At 41.0% G+C, this 21,592-nt stretch overlaps 1 protein-coding gene across 1 annotated transcript in view; it reads right to left on the bottom strand.

The window, feature by feature from the left end:
- The window catches only part of STK39 (serine/threonine kinase 39), a 293,703-nt gene that overhangs the window by 196,153 nt on the left and 75,958 nt on the right, over positions 1 to 21,592 (bottom strand). The window contains exons 3-5 of the mRNA XM_050752820.1: positions 16,814 to 16,922; positions 13,249 to 13,390; positions 11,426 to 11,481 (exon numbers count right to left, since the gene is read on the bottom strand). Coding sequence (XP_050608777.1) covers positions 11,426 to 11,481; positions 13,249 to 13,390; positions 16,814 to 16,922 — 307 coding nt within the window. The remainder of the gene's footprint in view (positions 1 to 11,425; positions 11,482 to 13,248; positions 13,391 to 16,813; positions 16,923 to 21,592) is intronic.

The raw sequence follows: 21,592 nt of genomic DNA, 5'->3' as shown, positions 1-21,592 counted from the left end.
TGTCACATATGTCCAGTAGAATAAATTCATAGACATGGCACACCTCTTTGGGAATACACAGATTTTTATGAAATCTTTAAGTGCATGAAAATAATTTATAATCACAAATCTTACTAATGGTTTATCAGTAACAGCTGCTCACTGCAGGTGTGATGGTACTGGGAGAAAGGCTATAGGTAAACATCATTCTTAGCACAGATTTATGTGGCACTACTCCTTTCTCTCTCATTTGTGAAAACCTCTGATGAATTGCGTAAGGGTGATATCAGGTTGGTGCAAAGGTAATTGCAGTTTTAAATAAAAGCAGTGGCAGTAACTGCATTACCTTTGCACCAACCTGATATCATATTATTAGAGTGATAACCTTGAATTGCTTATCTTTTAAGCAAGTCAATAAATATGTTGGCACTTTACTATTAGTAATCAGTTATTCACATACCACTACATATTGGGACACACCACCCATCTTGCTTGGGAGAGAACCTGGTACCCCAAGAGGAACCAGGTAAAACCAAAGAGGTTCTTCTGACACCCTCACTCCCACCCAATCCCTTCCCCTCACCCCACATCAGCCTCCTGGTTTTCATTTCTATGTATTCCTTCTTGAAAGCAAATGGTGTTCAATGGCTTTGTTTGGCTCTATATGCATGGTCCCAACCATGGCATGGTGTCCAAGTCATTCACAGTCAAAAAACATAATCCTACAGTATTTCCTGAGTCTGGGCCCTAGAGAGTCACTTATCAACTGCTCTAGACAAATCCATCTTCCCTGCCTATTAATGAGGGAGCAGTAGTCATGACCTTCTTTGAAACATCAGAGAATGACAATTTCACAGCCTTTCCTGACAGCAAAAGAAGAAATCATAAGACAGTCCATAAAGGTAGAGTTTCATCTTTTAAAATAAACACAAAGAAGCAAGCCTTCCTGTGACTGGGGTCTCATATGTAGACTCTTGACATTGCCATCAACCAGTTTCCTTCAAATAGGCTACATCCTTTGCACCTTCTACAAGGAAATCAAATCAATTCACGACAGACAAATTGAAAGAAAAATTCAGGCCAGGCATGGTGGCTCACACCTGTAATCCTAGCACTTTGGGAGGCCAAGGCAGGTGGATCACGAAGTCAGGAGATCAAGACTATCCTGGCTAACATGGTGAAACCCCATCTCTACTAAAAATACAAAAAATTAGCCGGGCGTGGTGGCACACGCCTGTAGTCCCAGCTACAGGAGAATCGCTTGAACCCAGGAGGCAGAGGGTGCAGTGAGCCGAGACCATGCCACTGCACTCCAGCCTGGGTGACAGAGCAAGATTGTCTCAAAAAAAAAAAAAAAAAAAAAAAAAAAAATTCAACGGGATGATTCCTGGTAAAAACAGAGGCTGCTACTCCTTCCCCAATTCCTCAGCCATTCTCTCAATCAAGGCAACACAGGCTTAAAAGGGACAAAAAGAATAAGTGGTCAATGCCAATTATATTTGGCTCAAAGTTCAGTTGACAGATACAGTCAATTAGCCACAGCAATGGAGAGCAACAGTTGAACAAAATGGCAAACCACAGATAATCTGCCCATCTATGTCAGAGCTACACCCTTGCCCCAAAGCAGGTGAGTTTTCAGTAAGAAGTGGAGTCAGTGGTCACACCTGGAGCAGCAACATAAGGGAAGGCTGAAGCAGGAGTCCCAGCCCAGCTGTGCTGAAGGTCCCAGGCCAAGAGACAGCTTTTTCAAGTCCGATGATACACGTGACCAAGAGCTCACTAGTGGTCAACTTTCTATTAAATAAGATAATTACACTGAACAAAGGCAAAACACAGATAATTCCCACACCACATAACCATTCTTCCCTGGATCCCCAGTGTGGGGTGGGAGGACTATTTTTAAAGATGCTCTGGTAAAAGCAGCCACAGGACAGAGCCTTGGCTTACTCTCCTCTCTATGCCCAAGATAATCCTCTGATTTGAATTCTTTAAAATAGTACTGAGAATGTCTTTAGTGACTGCAGCTAATGAAGGGTTATTTGAACATTTTATGCAAGATAGGTCCTTGGAGAACATCTTGTCAACCTTCCTTACTTTACAACGGAAGGAACTGAGCCCTGGGGCTGCTGAACTGTCAAAAGGCATAGAGTTAAGAAATATATTGGTGGGGTAGGGGCAAAACCTAATGGCAAGAAGTGCAGTGAAGTCTGAGGAGATCTGAGAGTGAAATGCTTTTATGACTTTCAGAATGACCTTAAACAAGTCCACAATTGCTCAGCAGTCCTCAGACGCTTCATCTGAAGGAACTATTGTGCTGAACCGACAGACTTGTTGTAAGGAGAGCACCAGGTAAGTATATTATACAGGTATTACTGTTTCCCAAGCCAAAGGCAAGCTTCCAAAGTGAGCGAGGGCTCCTGGCTGGCCATATTCGCAGAGACAGGCACGAACAACTTAGATCAAATACTAATAAGTCTAAATTTCCAATACAATATTCATATACCTGCAGGTGATCTTTTTTATACAAATCTCCACTCAACCAGCCCTACTATCAGAAGCCTCCATTAAGCCACAATAGCCCATCTGTACATGTTAAAGATATGATCCCTATGGGAGATTAAAATAACACAACTCCAGTTGCTACAAGTATTTAAGGAAACAATGCACACCATTTTTTTACAAAGTTTTCAGAAGGATTAGTTGAATCATCAAAGAATCTGCAGATTTCCAAATCTGTGATAAAAGAAAACCTCACACTGAAAAATCCTAACATTGAAGAGTCACTGAACTATTGCTCAATATTCTTTTAATCTAAATTTACTATATAGTCAGATGTTTATTAATTCATTTGACAGCTGTTTGCCAAGATCTTACTAAGTGCCACTTCCAGTTCTAAGTACTGGGACTGTAGACCAGAAACCCCTGCTCTCACAGAGCTGACTTTTAAGTTGGGGCAGGGGTAAGGGGGAGAGGTCAATACAGATAAAAGCTAAATTACAAAACATAATACATAGCAGTAGTTCTCAGACTTCAGCTTGTTTCAGAACCCTTAGAGGGCTTCTTAAAACACAGATTGCTGGGCCCTACCTCTAGAATTTCCGATTCAGAAGTCTAGGGTGGAAGAGCATAAGAGTTTGCATTTTTATCAAGTTTATGCTGCTGCTGCTGCTGCTCTAGGAGCACACCTTAAGAGAGCCACTGATAGAGAGTACGCTGATGTGTACAATAAAGAAAATAGAGAAGGGCAGTGAATACAAAATATAGGGTAGGGGGGTTACAACATGAGGCCTGGAAGTCTCAATGATGTGACACTTGAGCCAATATCTGAAGGAGGTAAGGAAAAGAGTATTCCGGAAAAAAGGAACAGCCCATGCAAAGATCCCGAGGCAGCAGCACGCAAGGTAAGGAGGCCAGTTTGACTGAAGAGGAAGATGTTAAGAGCTGAGATCAATGACATAATGAGGGGCCAGATCTTATAAGGCCTCATGAGGCACCTTAAGGATCTTGATTTTCACTCTGAAATGGGAAGGGGTTGGACGGTTTTGAGGAAAGGCATAATACAAGTCAACTTAGTTTAACAGCAGTACTCTGGATGCCGTGTAGAGAACAGACCACAAGGGCAGAAGAAGAGGTCCTTTTAGGAGACTGCCATAATAATCCAAACAAGAACTGATGGGTCTGTGGACCAGGATGACAGCAGGGGGCTGATGAAATATAGCCAACCATAGGATTTACTAACATATTGGACAGGGTGTAGAGTCCAAGAGAAAGACAAGGATCGAGGAACATCAAGATTTCTGGCCTACTCAATAGAAGAATGGGAAATAATTAAAAGAATTGGGAAAGACTGTGAGAAGCGCAGTTCTGCAGCACAGGGGTCACAGAGTTCTCTATTGAAGGTATCCATTTGTTAGAGTTGAAAGGGAATTTGAGAACCTAAGCACATCATTTTACAGCTGATACAAACTATGGCCAGCAAAGGGTAAGGACAGTAAGTTAACGACCACGGGGGGCCTAGATTGGCTACTGTGTCCTCAAGTGTACTACATACAATCAAGTGTTAAATCATATTCCATAGAACGTAAACACAGGTTAACGTTATTTAAATTTCCTAAAAAATCTATGATCAACATACGATACATGCAATAATTTATAAGATGTTATTGACCAAAACCTATTCCTATTTATAATACATATTTAAGATTTATCCCCATTACAACCTATTCAACTAGTCCTAAAGTGGCTAACTTAAGTTACCCAGATATATGCATTCCCTTCACACTTAACATATTTTTTAAAATTATATAGTTAACTGTTTAATGTCTGTGTCTCCTAAACTATAAACTCCATGACAGTAGACACAATGTCTCCATTGCTTACCACTGTGTCAGCTCAGAGGACTGTGCCTAGAAAATAGCAAATGCTCAATAAATACCTGTCAACTAACCACTGAGGATACACTGAAACCAAACACCTAACGTTTACCTTTTCCCCCACAGAAGGAGCAGGCTATACAAATGGAGGTTCTGGGAAAAAGAAAAATAAACAAAAAAATAAGCAAAGGACTGAAATGCTCAGCTTTCAAGTCTAAAAACTCTTATTTTAGCCAGACCTATGTAGCTTTTGGTAATAGGTGAAATTTAATTTAATAATGATATTGCAGGCCCTTACACGAAGGAAAAAAGAGAGGGAAGGAGGGAGACTGGGTCCCATCTGCCTCATGCCCCCCTAGACACTCTTCTGTGAAGCTCAACCGTGTCCCCGCTGTAGCTAAACGTGCACAGCTGAGCAAAAATTCCAGCAGGGGAGTAGAGCAAAGTGGTTCTCCTCCATCGGAGGTTCACCCAGTAACATTTCCTTATGTTGTTGCTCAAACAACTGCTAGCAGCTGTTAAAGCATGAGAAGCTGCTTACAATCTCCTCAAGTATTTCTCACTGATGGTGTACAGCTGGAACGAAAACCTCAGTTTCCAGAACTGACTACATTCTTGGTTCATTCTAGAGTTTTTAACAAATGTTACCATTTGTTGAGACACCAAAAATCAGGGAGCCACATTAACTTACTGTCCTTATTCACTTATGCCAAAAAAAAAAAAAAAATCATGTATGAGAATTTTGTCATAATTCATCAAACCATAATTCACATAGTTATAAATTGTTCCTGAAACGCAAAACAAATATTTTGGCTCACTATAGAACACTTAAACACCCCCCAACAGATTTTAATTTTCATGTGTATTCTGTTTTCTGAGTATAACCAGTGCCTCTTCATTCACGTTCTCTGCTTCACTCTTAACTTTATCATTTCATTGCTTGCTGGCTAGGGCAGTGCTTGTCCAATATCAGAAGTGATATCGCTCATTAAAAACTATTTTCAGCCTTTAAAATATGCAGTAGTATACATACCTAAATATTTAAAATATTTCTGCCTCCCTCCCTGGTAAGCTGATATATTCTTACTCATTTGAACTCTCAGCTATGCCTCACATCTGCTCCCTCTGCCACCAACAGGCACATGTACTTGCATAACCTGCCGCTGAGACAGAGTGTCTCGCGTGCCTCGAGGCAGACTGCAATGACCCAAAGTTCAGGCACACCTGCCATGTGTCAGGTACTATCTGGGGATGTTGGGATGAACAACACAGAGTTTCTCCCTCTGGGAAGTATCCAGTCTGAAGGGAAGACAGTAAAGTAGAGGCCCAATTTCAGTGCTGTGTCATAGGCTAGCTAGAGGACGGAGAGAACCCTTTCAAACCACCAGGGTAAGGCGCTTAGCCCGGTGCAGGTGGGCATGGTGGAGGAAATGATCAGGAAAGGCTTCTCAAGGAAAGAATTCTTCATGAATGAGTCATGAAAAGAAGTCACTCAAGTAAGAAAGGGGAACCCTGAACAAGAAGCTATAAGCATTTCAAGTCATAGCAGAAAGCACTTGCAGACAAAACTAGAGGCAGGTCCCTCAACTGCCACTATTAGGAAGCTGGAGCTTTATTCCAACAACAATGCTTATAAACTTTATGCAAGAGGAAGATATGGTCAGATCTATACTGCAGATTCTTCACTCTGGTGATACTGAGGAAATTGATGGAACAAAGAGAAGAGAAGAGCAAAACAATATGGCAGGAGGTCAGATGGAGTGCCTAAGGCCTTGCCTCCCTAGCCACTGTGAGCTTACCATACCCTAAGTAATTAGAGGACACCATCCCAATTTCAATACAAAAGCAATGAGTTAGCAAATTCTAAAATAAAATGTGTTTTAACTCCTTTAATTCTGTAGTATATTTTCATTACACAAATGTGCAAAATGAGGCACAGAGAAGCTAAATAAATTGGTTACACAGCTAGAAGAAGCAATGCCAGGATTGAACCATGGCTGTCTGGTGTCAGAGCCCTTGCTCTGTGCCAAGGTGCTCATAAATGTGATGACATCATTTCCTGACTGGATGCCTCGGGGACTTTCGGAGCTTTCCCATACTAATCAGAAGCTGACTCCAGGGCTGCTCGGATGCCCATATTACCTTGCTCAAAGCAGCAACCTCTCATCCCTGTAACACAAAAAAATAACTCTTCAACCCCCACCCTCTGCATCAAAGTGCACTTTATGAGGGCCAAATAGCACAGAAGGAAAATGAAAGAACCTAGCAGCTATGGGTGTAAAAACTCAACCACCTTGCACACCTTCTTCTGGCTCCTTATGGATAACGTCGAAGTGACAGAAGCAAGTTAAGTTTCGTTGCATGTTTTCCCGGCACTTTTAGTCATGGGGTTTTCAGTGTTCAAGATGCAGACTTACACTGAAGATGCATTCAAGGCTAATAAGGATATAATCTCCCTCCCAGTAAATAAGAGATGCTACCCAAAGTTCTACCAATGTACTTTGGACAGTGAAAAACCCAGGGCATAAGCTTGATTTGAATGGATGTGCATACTTGAGGCAGTTTGATGGTAACTTTCTAGAGTTCCAGGTTGCTTTTGCTAGTAGCGATTTTTATTTCTGTTACGTAAAATCAGGGAAGGGAAATTCACATTCACACACATAAGCACTGTCTTTGTGTATTGGGCCTACTGTAACAAAATACCTTAGACTGGGTGACTTAAAAATAACAAAATCTTATTTACCACAGTTCTTCCGGCTGGGAAGTCCAAGATCATGGCACCAGCAGATTCACTATCTGGTAAGGACCCAACTTCTTGTTTATAGATGGTGCCTTCTCTTTGTGTCCTCACATGGTAGAAGGGCACGGCAGCTCTCTGGGGCCTCTTTATAAAGGCACTGGTCCCACTCATGAGGGTTTAACCCTGATGATCTTATCACCTCCCAAAGGTCCCACCTCCTAACACCATCACATTGGTGATCGGGATTCAACATATGCATCTGGAGGGCACACAGAATTCAAACCATAGCACACACACCTCAAAGGCAAAAGTAAGTGAAAATGAGCATGAGATCTAGCTTACATAATGTAGTAGTAAGTGTCTACAAAGCTCTTTATATATCAAATGTGCTGAAATCAACATTTTTATACAACATTAAGAGGAGCCACTTTTTTTTTTTAAATCTTAAATAGATTTGCAGAAACCACCCCAAAGTGATCCGTTTCATATGAATTTCTGTTTGCTCAAAATAGTGACTCTCATTAATTCTGGACAAACAGGCTTAGTCATTTGCCAAAGCACTAAGCTCTTCCCGACAATATGACAGGGCATCAAACTGGAAAATAAAATGCTATGCCGTGGGAAGAACATGACTTTCAAGTAGCCACTCCCCCTTCTATCACACAGTGAGCGCAGCAAAACCTATTACATTGTCCAAGGCATCCAAGTTGATTATCAGGAAGTTACACACACCGGACCTCTAAGCATAGAAGGTACAGTAAGAAGGAAAGCATTTTCTCTTAAACCCTGAGTAAGCAGTCCTCAGGTTCTAGTTCACTATATCAAACCTGAAGTTTTCCAGTCTGAAAAGTGTGGTGTCACTACTGAGCTTAATTCTATACCAAATGACGCTTAGATGGTTGCTTCTCCTATCCACTGAAACCTTACCAGGGACACCCCTGTATTTCAACCTGAAGGAGCAAGGAGGAAGAAGGTGCTGAATATGTTCCCTGGTCCTAAGGGGAATCGACTTATGCAGAGACATGGAAGAGATGGTGACTGCTGTGGTATATTCCATCTCAAAGTGAGGTCATTTAAATCCAGATTTAAGGTCCTCCTCCTGGAAATCCCACAGATGTGAGTTGGCAGTTTCTAGAGTCAGACTGCCCAAACCCAAAGCGTGGATACGCCGCTTATTCTAGGTGTGGCCTGGACAACTGACTTCCCCACTGTAACTTAGTTTCTCCTAGTAAAATGGATGCAATAGGACCTTCCCCATGGAGTTGTGCTAAGGACTGAATGAGACTCATAGCATTCAGAACCTAACACCTGGCCTTACACACAGGAAGCACTCAAGACATATTAGTTCCTGATTTTATACCCATGTTCAATAGAAAGGTACATTCTTCCCAGAGAATTTGGGCTGTGTTAAACAGAGCCAGGCACATTACCCTATCCACCACACTTCCAGCTGCATAATAAAGTGAGGTTTTCTCATGGTCTAAATCAGGCCCTTTCATCTGTTTTCTGATAAAAAGTTCTGAAAAGGGGAATTTACACATATGTAAAAGTGAGTGTTTCCCCTAAAAAAATAAAAATCATTATGTTTTCTATTAGGATAGCAAAAATGCCCTTTCTGAAAAACAGTGCACACAATAATACTCTCAAGGTGGGCAATGTATATTATACTCAAATAAATACAAACTTAACTTCTCCCCTTCTTAACTTTTATTTCAAACTACAGGTGCCCCACCTCCCCTCCCTCAAACCTTACTTTCCCCTCAGAGGCATAAAGATAAAACGGGAAAAGAGCAAAAACAGTCTGGGTAAAAGCAATGTATTATTTGTCCAAGTAGCAACAAAAAGGGACTATCTCACTCCTGCCATTGCTGAGTCTCCACGTTCTACTCTTCCCCCCACCTCCTCTATCTCACCCACCGACAAGGATGCCAGCAAAAGATCCAGAGACTCCTGGTCCTCGTTTTTGTTCAGGCAGTGACCAAGTGCCTGACCAAGAAAGTCAATCCCATATAAAATGAAGACAGCAGTAACATCTACCTTTCCAAGGACACATTAAAAATGCTTTAAGGCAATAACCTTATATTACAGTTAACACTTTAAAAATTCAAACTTTAAATACTGTGTTAGTTCGATGTTATGATGATCAGGTCAGAGAATATGGGTGAAATTAAATGGGAATTCCAGAAAGCAATAGTTCCAGAGAGGCCAAAGCTGTACATTTAGGTGCCTGTCAAGCAGCCCCCATACATCTGGAAAATGGCCATTCCAATTTCTGTTATTACACAAGCATGAAGTTGCATACTCAAAAAGATACCAAGGATGCCCCGGATGACTGGAACACAAAGTCCTCAGCACATGCCAGGCACAGAAAAGGCATAGCCCTCTCTACACTTCAATTCACTTAATTCCCACAACCACCCCGCGCAGGGGCTTCCTGCCTGAGCCCTTCTGAACTCAGCAGCCCCCCGCAGTGCAGGCATGTATTGGGTCACAACAGACACCTCGGCAGTGAGGAAAAACCCAAAGGCCTGTGACAGAGGGAAAAAGTCAGGAGATCTTACCTCGGGGATTCCTACTGGGAAAAAGAAAAGGACAGTGTGTTCCAGAAGGCTCAGGAAGAGGCTCAGATCATTAATCTGACAAGAATAATGGGAAGAGATGACTGGCAGAAGACCAAGTAACAGAATAAGGCAGGGGTTGACCAGCCTTCACATTTCAAAGGCAGTTCACTATCTTGACCCTTTTTGCGAGAAATCATCATTTCATCATAAAACAGAAAATTAGTTGCACTTCCTTATCAGCTTAGAGCAAGATTAATGGCAAGTTAGCTTCCAAATTCCATAATTAATAAGTATCACCTTTTGATAAGTCATAAACTCTCCTCAGAGCTGAAGCTCTGGCAGGACAATTCCAGGTTCACATGATCTCCAGTCAGTGCAAGGGAGTATCAGTGTGATCCTCTTAGTCATAGTAACAGAAGTAACAGTAGTAACAGTAGCAACAGTAGTAGCAACAGCAGCCATGGTAAAACAGTAGTTATTGATATTTGCTGCATGCCTATTATGTGTCGGCCACTGTTGAGATCACTGGACCTTGATTTCACCAAAGAAGATGAAGTAGTTTATATTTTTACCCCTCTTTACGGAAACTGAGTCTTAAGAAGGTTTGGTAACTTGCCCAAGGTGGCAGAGCTACTAAGTGGTGGCCTCAGAATTTTGACCAAGTCAGCTGACACCAGAGCCTGCACTCTGAACAACTAGTTAGTTTGGAGAGTTTGAAATTTTGGGGACTGGATAGTTTGAAATTTTTGCCCACAGATGTTTTTCAGCTGTTACTTGTTTAACTGAAGTACTTTTTCAAACTGTCCCTAGCCTGTGGGATAAAGTCCACTCATGAGGACAAGATATGCACACACAAAGCACTAACTCAGATGGCTCAAGAACAAAATCCAGCATCCACGATGAGGAGAGGCACCAGAGTCGGGGGGTTGTCGGGGGCGGAGCAGCAGATGAATCAAGAATTGCCAAAGATTGATAATTATTGAAACCAGGTGATGGGTACAAGTGGGCTCATCTTCCTCTTCTCTGCAATGACAGGGTCAGTCCAGTATAGGGAAGGACTGTCTGGCCAAAAAATGCCAAGAACACCCCCTAAAGAAACCATGAAAGCTAAAAGGATTGCTGAGACAGACTTTCAACAACATGGGTAAAGCAAGAGTTAATATGGACGTGGCTACATCTTATCTCAGGCCTTTAAGGCTACTCTAGGGCCAATAACAAAATAGAGGCTTTGAACACGGAAGGTGCTCACCTGATATTGCGTGTTCATGCAACATTCATTCATTGCATCCCCAGCCTACCAGCTTTGTCAGAAATAGCCATGTTGGGTCAGAGTTAAGAACAAAACATGGCCCAGATTTTTAATGTTCACAATTCTTTCAGATACCTCTTAAGAAATAAATTAGTTTTTAATTGATGTGTATGATGCTTTAAATTTTCAAACCTATCGAAAAACGTTTTTACAAGTGCATTTCTTGAAGTTATATGAGTATTACCATTATAAAATGTGAAAGGCAGAAAACATAGTAAAATTGAAAGTAAAATTGTTCTTTATCAAAAAGCTATGTACTAAAATGGTATTTTTCACAGGATGATCTAATGACTTATCAAAACAATAAGGAAAACATGTTATCCTTCAGACCCAAACATTCTGTAAATATCATTCTTAAAAGAGATTACATGCATTTATTCATTTCTCAGGAATGATTCGACATGCCTTGAAACTGTAACACTTCTGTAATCAAGTAAAAAAATTTTCTGTTTATCAGTTTTACCTGCTATTTGTACTGAACCATCCTCACCCAGAAGAATATTACCAGCTTTCAAATCCCTATTAGAAAAAAAAAATAGAAAATAAATTGTAGGGTACAGACTTTATAGTGTATTGATTCACTCAGGAAGATTTTAAAACATATCATACAATGTAGCTCTTTAACATAATAATTTCATAAACATTAAGATTATATCACAGATTTTAAAGGTTAAAAGGATAGGCTGGGCATGGTGGTTCACACCTGTAATCCCAGCACTTTGGGAGGCCAAGGCGGGTGGAGCACCTAAGATCAGGAGTTTGAGACCAGCCTGGCCAACATGGTGGAACCCCATCTCTACTAAAAATACAAAAATTAGTTGGGCGCAGTGGCAAGTGGCTGTAATCCCAGCTACTTGGGAGACTCAGGCAGGAGAATCACTTGAACCCGGGCCAAGACCACGCCACTGCACTCCAGCCTAGGCAACAAGAGTGAAACTCGGTCTCCAAAAAAAAAAAAAAAGGTGTAAGGATTCAACTGTCATTTTATAGTTTACTCCTGGGGGAGAGTTAGCATTTTAGAAAGAAATATTTTCTATGAAATAATTATCCAAATTTAATTAAATCATCAGTAAGTAGACTCTCTATTTTATGCTTCAGAGTTAGAGACTGCCCAAAAACTCACACTACTGTCATTCTATCAAGTATTAAAGCCCAGTCTATGTAAAGCTCCTCCACTTCCACTTCAATTTGGGGTGCAATTCCAAGTTAATTCTCTTTCTGAAAAATGAACTTCTCTCCTCTGGTGAGAGACTGATTATAAATACTAATTATTATATAGTATATTTCTTCACCATATAAAACCTGTGTAATCTTAGTACTTTGAAAAACGACAATTTGCAATTTATAAGTTTGATTTCTAAAGTAATTTTTGTTCTAATTATTGAAAAATATAGGCCAGCTACAGTGGCTCACGCCTGTAATCCCAGCACTTTGGGAGGCCGAGGCAGGCAGATCACCTGAGGTCAAGAGTGGGAGTCCAGCCTGGCCAACATAGTGAAACCCCATCTCTACTAAAAATATGAAAATTAGCCAGGCATGGTGGCAGGTGCCTGTAATCCCAGCCACTCAGGAGGCTGAGTCAGGAGAATCACTTGAACTCGGGAGGCAGAGGTTGCAAGGAGCTGAGATCATGCCACTGCACTCCAGCCTGGGCAACAGAGCAAGACTCTGTCTCAAAAAAAAAAAAAAAAAAAAAGAAAAATATAGTAGAAATAATTAAATATAAATTTCAGGGTAGGAGAATTACATTATTAGTATTATGGGTAGATGGCTATTTACTTGCAATAATTCCTAAGAGCCCAAGTAGCACTAACTCACTTGAAACATCAAGTACTCCTATTCTATGTGATTTGACTATATAAAGAATTAACATTTTATGTCACAAAAGATGTGTGCCTCCTCCTTCCCTCTCACCACCACATCAAAAATAATTCACATATTACAATGTTTGGATAGTCTTGCTTGTATTAGAAAGATAGAGGTGCTATCTAGTTCAAGTAGTATAATTCAACAGTAGTTACCAAGACTGATTTTTTAAAATGAGTCCATGTAGTCCTTTTTATATTCCACTCTTATTTCAGTGAAAGCCACTGAAGCAATCCTCAAGGATACCAATATAATTCATCAAAATGTATTCACTTGTTTCTTTCTTAAGTATTTTTTTCCCATCTATTTAGCCTAAGTTAATGTCAATACCTGCCTGCAACATGTGTTTCCTTAACATTCTTTATAAACTAGGGCTGAAGATATGAACAGCTCATTTAAACATTTCTGCAGGGGTCATACCTGTGAATCTGACCATTTCTGTGTAGATAGTCTAAGCCTTCCAAAACTTCTTTAAGAATTGTTGCTATTATTGCCTCTTCCAGAACTCCGTTCTTGTGTTCTCCTCGGTTGACAATGTATTTTATGATATCCAACATTGAACCTAAGTAGACAAACAGAATTATTATCACCTTCATCACCTTTTCAGAACAAGACTCCATTATGTATAAAATGTGATGGAAACATCAAAATATGGGCTTTGTTTATTTAATGCAAATATTCACAAGGCAAACAAACAATTGAATGACAGCCCCATGACCAAAAACACTAAATCCAAGTTTGCAAGAGCACTTTCAGTGTGAATTTAATGAGAAGGATTCTGGGTCAGGAACCAGAAGGCTGTTCATGGCCATTCCATGGTTGGTTCCTTTTCCCTAGAAATACTGGTTACAGCATTTCTCACAAAAATTCCTAAGAGCAACCCTCCAAAGAGGGTGCAAAAAGTCTGAACTGACAAAGAAAGGAGTATGAGGCCAGGAGAAAAGGCAGAAGCGAACTGCTGAGAGAAAAAACCCCACTCTCTGAGGACCTAAATCATAGTTGGGAGGGGGAAAGGAGGATGTTGTTTCTAGACCTCTGTTTATAACCAGAAGGTTCCTTCCTGTGACACTGCATGATCTTTATTTTCTCTCCTTCTTTTTCTTTTTTCATTTGAGACAGAGTCTGCCTCTGTCATGTAAGCTGGAGAGCAGTGGAGCAATCACAGCTCACTGCAGCCTCAACTTCCCAGGCTCAAGCGATCCTCCCACCTCAGCCTCCCAAGCAGCTGGGACTACAAGTACATGCCACCACGTCTGGCTAATTTTTCTATTTTTTGCAGAGATGGGGTTTCACCATGTTGCCCATGATGGTCTTGAACTTCTGGGCTTGAGAGATCTGCCCACCTCAGCCTCCCAAAGTGCTGGGCTTATAGGCATAAGCCACTGCACCCGGCTGATCTTTATTTCATTTACCTTATATATTTGAGGCACTAACACTTACAGTAAACAAACAAATACCTAGTACTTTGTTACCATATACAGATTAGTATCCTTGGCACTGTGAATTCATGTTTCAACACATATTAATTAGTATTCCAAACCCCTGGGTCAGTTTAAAAGCCAAAATTACCTGGGGGTTTGACATTTCTGAAGAATTAACAAATGGCTTACCTCAGGACCTGAATTTGGCTCTAGGCTCTTTATAATTAACTAAGAGGACTGAGCTTCCCCATCAGATATAGCTGCCTGCCCCTCATTAAGAGATTCAATGTAATGAAATAGAAGAAAACAAATGCATATTTTTCCCCAGAGGGGGGGAAAAAACACTCTGTTTATTTGTTGACTCTTAGATTTTTGTGTCATTTAAAAAATGGTAATTGTAAATACATTTTCTTTTTATTGTATAAGGATATACCATACCAGGTATGCACGCATTTCTGCCCTGCTGAAAGAAAAATGAGTAAGAGTCCACGTCTGCCCACATCCCTACCTGTAGAAACCTGTTTAAAACCTGTTCTTACCTAAAGCTCAGAGAGGTTAAATTGGACTCTTAAAAAGACAAATAAATTTTCTGTCAGATCCTCCTTAGAGAACAGAAGATTCTCAGCTTCATAAAAGCAAAAGGTAAAATCTTCAGCTTGAGCAGAGCACTTGGGACTATTCAGCATCTCAAGTCACCAGAATTTCTCATTTCGTCAGAGTTGGTAGAACCCCACAAAAAGAGAATGGCTTAAGATCATCTTGTTGGCAAAGCACAAGTCCCTCTGCTGAATGAAGGGGCAGTCCTAGCACTCAACACTGCAGTCCAGCTCTGGCAGGCTTCCTTTTTCTTTTCCTTTTTTTTTTCTTTTTAATTAAAAACTGAAGTAGGCACTCAAGGAAACAATGACTAATAAGATTGAGGAAGACTGAAAACAGAACAGAACTAAGCTCTCCAGGGCTCCCCACCGAGACCTACACAAGCAGACCCAAGCCAATTACAATGCCTTCGTCACCTCATTTCTGGGCCTCTGCTTGATCCAAGAGAGTTTCTTTTTAAAAAAAGGAAAACATTAAGACACCTCCTTTGACATCTGCAGATTAAAATGGGCTCTGTCATATAAATTCTGCTATGCTAGTTTTGGGTTGTCCAGGCACAGCAAAATGTTCTCCTCTGATCCTAAACCATACTTCATGTCTCAGAAAGATACACAGGGAATGAAGCCCTCAAAAGAGAACATACCAGAGATGTGGGTATGCTGAGTGTTCCCAAGGAAATCACTTGGGCTTTCTAAGCTTCAGTGTCCATGTGTGCAAAACAGAAGTGTAAATACTTGCAGCACCGCATACTAATTTTTAAGTCAACCGATTTTAGAGTCACAAATTCCAGCACCAACATTTACTATGTGTATGACCTTGGGCAAGTTGCTAAACTCCCTTGAGATTTGGTGTAATTTCTGAAAAACAGGGATGGTGACACAGGCCATTCAGGGATATTGTCAAGATTAAATGTGGTAAGGTCAGTAAATTGCCTTGGACAGGATCTAGCCACAGAGTAAGTGTTCAAAAAAGGGAATGGTTATCATTATCGTTCCCTCTCTGATAGTGATGTTAGAAGATTAAAAGAAATAAAATACAGGATGTGAAAGCACCTTATAAATTAAATTGTCAATGGCTTGCATCACTGCAGGGATCTGAAGCTAGAGAAAGGAAGTGACTTTCCCTTCCCAAATGCAACAATAGGATAAGAATAGTGCCACTTCTGATCAACACTGCAAGTGAGTACGTAGCACACATTTCTCCCCATGTTAACTGAAACCACATTTAGTGAACACCTACTGGGCGCCAAGTTAAATGAATTCAAAGTGCATTAGACAATCTTCACGAAGTTCACAATCTAAATATGCACTGTCCAATACTGGAGCCGTACAAGGTGATTTAAATGTAAGTTAATTAAAATGGAATACTCAGTCCCGCAGTCACACCAGCCACATGTCAAGTATTTAAGAGTCACATAGGATTAGTAAAAAGTAGATAGCAGCACCTCAGAACATTTCCATCATCACAGAACATTCTAATAAACGGCACTGAGATAATTCAGCAAACTGGTTAAGGACCTGAATAATGTTAAAAAGAAAGGACTCAAGGAGAAAGGACTGGCTAACTTTTTTAAAAAAAAAATAAGCGGTGACTGTGGAGAGGATGTGACCTTTTAGGCCTGAGAACATGGAAAAGAAAGGAGAGATGCAAGGCTGAGAAAGAGGACAGGTCAGGGACAAAGGCATGAGAGCACATAATACATTCCAGGGGCTGCCTCTCAACCTAGAAGGTCGAGCATTTCATAACTGGAGAAGACGACACACATATTCTCGGAAGTCAAGTGAAATTATGAAAAGCTTTGAGGTCAATGCGAAGCAATCTGGATGTTATCCTCTAGGCAATGAGAAACCAAACAAACTTTCAAACACAGGAGAGAAAGGATTCAATCTAAAGTCTTCTCCAATATGCTGGTTCCAACAAAAGGAGAGAAAACAAGCAAACAAATAACAACAACAAAATCCACTTACCTCCGCTTAGTAATTTCATGACCAGCCAAAGTTCATCTTTGACCACAAAAGAGGTGTAATAGGTCACTACGTTGGGATGGCTGCACTGACTCATGGCTTGAATTTCTTTCTATAAAAAGAGCAAAACATGACATAGTACCATGGGGTGAAAGGTGGCAAGCAAACACAAGTGAATCACAGTTGAGTACCTGGGTAACTTTCCTACTCGAAAGCCTACCTGAGGGGCTGCCTAAGCCACTACTTCAAAGAAGGTACATAAGGACCAACTCTCTCACCGCATTATCAACTCCGATTAGAAAGTTCTCTACAGGAGACCACAAAGCCCTGTGGGCCAGCCACTGGACATAGGAACTTCAGATCACTGTTATCACCCAGATGACCCCCCAACTCTGCCAGCACAGAGCCCTGCCATGTAGGACTAAGAGCCTCATACCTGAACTGAAGGCTTGACAGGGAGATAAAAGACTGGGGAAGTTACTAGGACACCTGCATCCTGGTGCCAGCCTGAACTCTGGTGGATCTTAGCTCCTCCCTCATCCAAAAAACGACAACAAAACTGTCTCTGTTTCTCAGGACTGCTGTGATGGTAAATGAGAAAATACATTTGAAAATGCTACAGTATTATTCCCCAGCTATCTGCCATAGTAGATATTCCATTAAGTGAAAAAAAAGGAGGTGGCAGGGAAGAGTGCAGCAGGCAAAGTAAAATAAGCTTGGGAAACATCAGATACTACATCTCATTCTAAAAGAATCACAGGGAATATTAGTACTGTCAAAGGCTCTGAGAAGTCCTGCAGTAGATAAACTGCCACAGTTTAATCCATATTAACAAAGCAGGAAAAGAATGCTTTGTAGGTCACATCTTGGAAACACTGCTATAGAGAATAAAAGTTTTATATAAAGACATAAAACAACAAAGCTGGGAAATAAAACAAATGGAAACTTTCAATAAACCACATTTTTCGGGAATATTCAGTTTCATATTGATTTCAGTTTGTCCTTTTAAGTTATTGTCAGATGACTCCATAAAAGCTTCAGTCTAATGTAACTCTCAATCAAAGGTACCAGACCAGTGTAACTCACTTTCAAGGTACTATCCAAAAAGGACAAGAATAACCTAAATGATCAAAGAAAACTCATTTTTGCTATTATGTATTAATGATGAAAGAAGAGTACTTTATGCATCCTATGAATATATTCAATAATAATGAGCTTTGCATTAACTCAAAGTTACCCAAGTAGAACATCTCAATTTGGGCTGTTATCTTTGCATGTCCAGTACTGCCTAATCCTCATACTACTAAAAAGATCCTACATATCCAACAACTTGGCCAAAATTCTGTAACATGTAACACTTACATACATTCCTTAATATATATGTTTATTTAAAGTGTTTTTGACTGGGAGCAGCGGCTCACACCTGTAATCCCAACACTTTGGGAGGCAGAGGCAGATGGATCATCTGAGGTCAGGAGTTCAAGACCAGGCTGGCCAACATGAGGAAACACTGTCTCTACAAAAAATTAGCTGAGTGTGGTGATGTGCGCCTGTAGTCCCAGTGACTGAGGAAGCTGAGGCACGAGAATCACTCGAACCTGGGAAGTGGAGGTTGCAGTGAGCTGAGATCGTGCCACTGGACTCCAGCCTGAGTGACAAAGCAAGACTCTGTCTCAAAAAAATAAAAAAATAATAAAAATGAAGTGCTTTTAACCAAAGATAATTTTCTATTTTCTTTTCAGTATATAACCATGTTTTTCCTTCATCATTCCCCTCATCCATTGGACTGATTACAGGTTTTCTAGATCTGACACTTTTCAATTCAGCAACTCTTTTCCTTTGAATAACATCTGAAACCTGAGGTCCAGTTTCCATCTGTTTCCGGTATTAGGTTCTGATGCCATAAGACACTTCTGAAGGAGAAATGGAACACTGCCCTGGCCACTCCTATTTCAAGTCAATAGCATCTGCTCAGTGGGGGGATGGCCCACATTGAAGGTCTGCAGCATTAGGTAGGGTCCAGTTTAAACAGATGCCTAGTGTTCAAAGAAATGTCTCTTAATGCAGCTGTGCTCTAAATGTAAGTGAATGCCTTTCTAGTGCTGTAACTCCAAACTTTTAAATCATTTATCAAAATGCACAAAACAACTAATGGTCATACAAAAGGAAATTCTTTTGCATTGAAGGCAAGGTTGAGTCAGTCTAGAAAAACCACTTTTTAGTCCTCTGCATTTAGATGGCCAGTATCACTTCCCACCCAGAGTATCAGGTTCTCTGACTTTGCAGTGAGCGTGTGTGTGTGTGTGTGTGTGTGTGTGTGTGTGTGTGTGTGTGTGTGTGTAACTCCTTTAGAAAACCTATAGATATAACTTAGCAAATTATATTTCTTCAAAACTCTGAGTCTTAGAGACACCATCTGGACATTAAAAGGTTCCAGAATTTAAATGAGTTGGGGATGAGGGGTCACAGATACCACCGTACCAACACAACCACAGGAGTAATATAAGGACAGGTAAAAGAAGGGGCAGGGGGCCTGAGGGTGGCTTTGCATCAGTTTGATCACTCAACCTCACATTCTTCTTCCACGCAGCTGAGCCGTCCCTCTTCACTTCTTGGCTAGGGGGTCCATGTCCCCAACGCCTGCACCAACCATTGTCCTGCACAGCAGCTTTTCCACGAGCATCAATGCTTAAGGACAGGAGAAACTTGCCTTAGGGAGAAACACCTGTCGCTCTGTCCTGGGATATGACCTGTGCTATCGCTGATCCCCAGGATAAGTAATATTTCCACGTAGAAGAAAGTAAAAGCCCAAAAACTAGAAATCTTTCCACAAAACTATCCCCTCCATTTCTTTTCAAAACAATCATGGGTGTTATTTGAATGCTCCCTTGGTAACAATCTATCAGTTAAATTATCTAAGCTTTTCCTAATGCCCTAACCTCATTCATGTGGTTAGGAAAAGACATTTATCCCCAAACATATCTGTTTGTCCCTATCCCTAAAAATGACAAAACTATAGACTAAAGATGAACAATGTGAAAATATAAAAATGTTTTAGCTGATTCTTTCGACTGAATGAATGGGTTCTAACATCCTAGTCTCTTAATTAGGTCACAACCCAAAGGAGGAGTATGAGTTAAAGTGGTGCTTCTCTAATTTGGATGGGCATGCAGATCACCTCAGCAATGGGCTAAGATGCAGATTCCCATTCGGAAGGGCTGTGGTGCCGCCTGAGAATCTGCATTTCTAGCAGGCTTCCATGTGATGCTGATGCTGTGGGCCCAGAAACCAGACTCTGAGTGGCAAAGCGATAGACTGAGCTTTGAAAGAAGGCAGAGAGGAAGGTTGGGGGATGTGAGAGGAGGGACACAGATGACTGCAATGAAGCCCACCGTGTCAAAAGTGCCCAGCAGGGGGTCTGGCCAACAGCACTGCCTGGCTGAGTCTAACAGGAGGAGAGTCTAACTGGAGGAGAGAGGTAAGAAGCAAAGCTGGAAATAAGGGAGACTGTTGTACTAAAGTGGTGTGAATTTCGCAAGGCCAGAAAAGGGTAAAAACTACATTGAGTTTTAAAAAAGAAACGCAAGCAAACAAACAAAAAAACCCATGAGGTCAAAGTTGGGAGAAATTACAGAACTCTGAAATCCAGGCAAAACATTTGCCAAAAATATAGCCAAGGAATCGAACACAGTGGCTCCCTTGGAAAACTAGGAGATGAGACTCAGACATGTCACAAGCGCCAAACCAAGCCATGGCACAGTACTTAATCTTCTCTGAGGCGGACAGAGCTGTTCCTGCAGCTCCATCCGAAATGCATCACAAGTGAAATTTCACAAGAGTGGGAAGACCAACCTTAAAATGGGGTAGCATGGAAGATCCCCTATCCATCTGCTAGAACTGAAGTGGCAGCCACAGCAGTACCCCTCTGCAGGGAGCTATGTGCAAGAAAGACATATCAAAGAAGGACACCCACACACTGCTGTTATGCCAGCCCTGCAAAATTTGCCAAACCAGACATTATGTGTGACATGCTAGGTGTGGTGAGGAATACAAAATATATAAAGTATCCTACCCTACAAATATGAGGTGTTGGGAGGAAAAAAAACTTCCCCTTCCCCCAAAAAATAACAGAACTAAAAAAAAAAAAAAAAAAAGGAAAAAAAAACTTAATTTTTTTTTTTAGACAATCTCGTTCTATTGTCCAGGCTGGAGTGCGATGGCGCAATCATAGCTCACAGAAGCTTCGACCTTCCTGGCTCCAGCAATCTTCACACCTCAAGCTTCCTGAGTAGCAGGGGTGATGGGCACATGCTATCACATCCAGCTAATTTTTAAAAATTTTTTGGAGAGACAGGGTCTCACTGTGTTGCCCAGGCTGGTCTCGAGCTCCCCGGCTCAAGCAATCCTCGTCCTTGGTCTCCCAAGGTGCTGAAATTACAGCTGTGAGCCACTGTACCCTGCCATAACTAAATATAATAAGAGATTTTCTCATATTGCTATACGGCCTTTCGTCTCCCCACAAAAAAAAAAAAAAAAAAAGAATTCCTCCTACAAATAGTACCGAGGCCAATCAGGAACTGTGATTAGCAAGGATCTGATCCCCCAGGATCTACTACAGAAGGGCTGCACTCTATGTCACAGCTGGCTTGGAAGCTTGGCTTTGCCATTTACTGGCTTGATTACTTAGGCAGGTTATCCAACATCTTTGAGCCTGTTTCCTTTTCTGTAAAAGGAGATTACTACCATCTACATGAGATTATTGTGAGGCAGGGGAAATGAGAT

Source organism: Macaca thibetana, chromosome 12 (genome assembly GCF_024542745.1).
Source record: "Macaca thibetana thibetana isolate TM-01 chromosome 12, ASM2454274v1, whole genome shotgun sequence".
Classification (NCBI taxonomy): domain Eukaryota; kingdom Metazoa; phylum Chordata; class Mammalia; order Primates; family Cercopithecidae; genus Macaca; species Macaca thibetana.
This window is presented reverse-complemented; position numbering and strand designations above follow the sequence as displayed.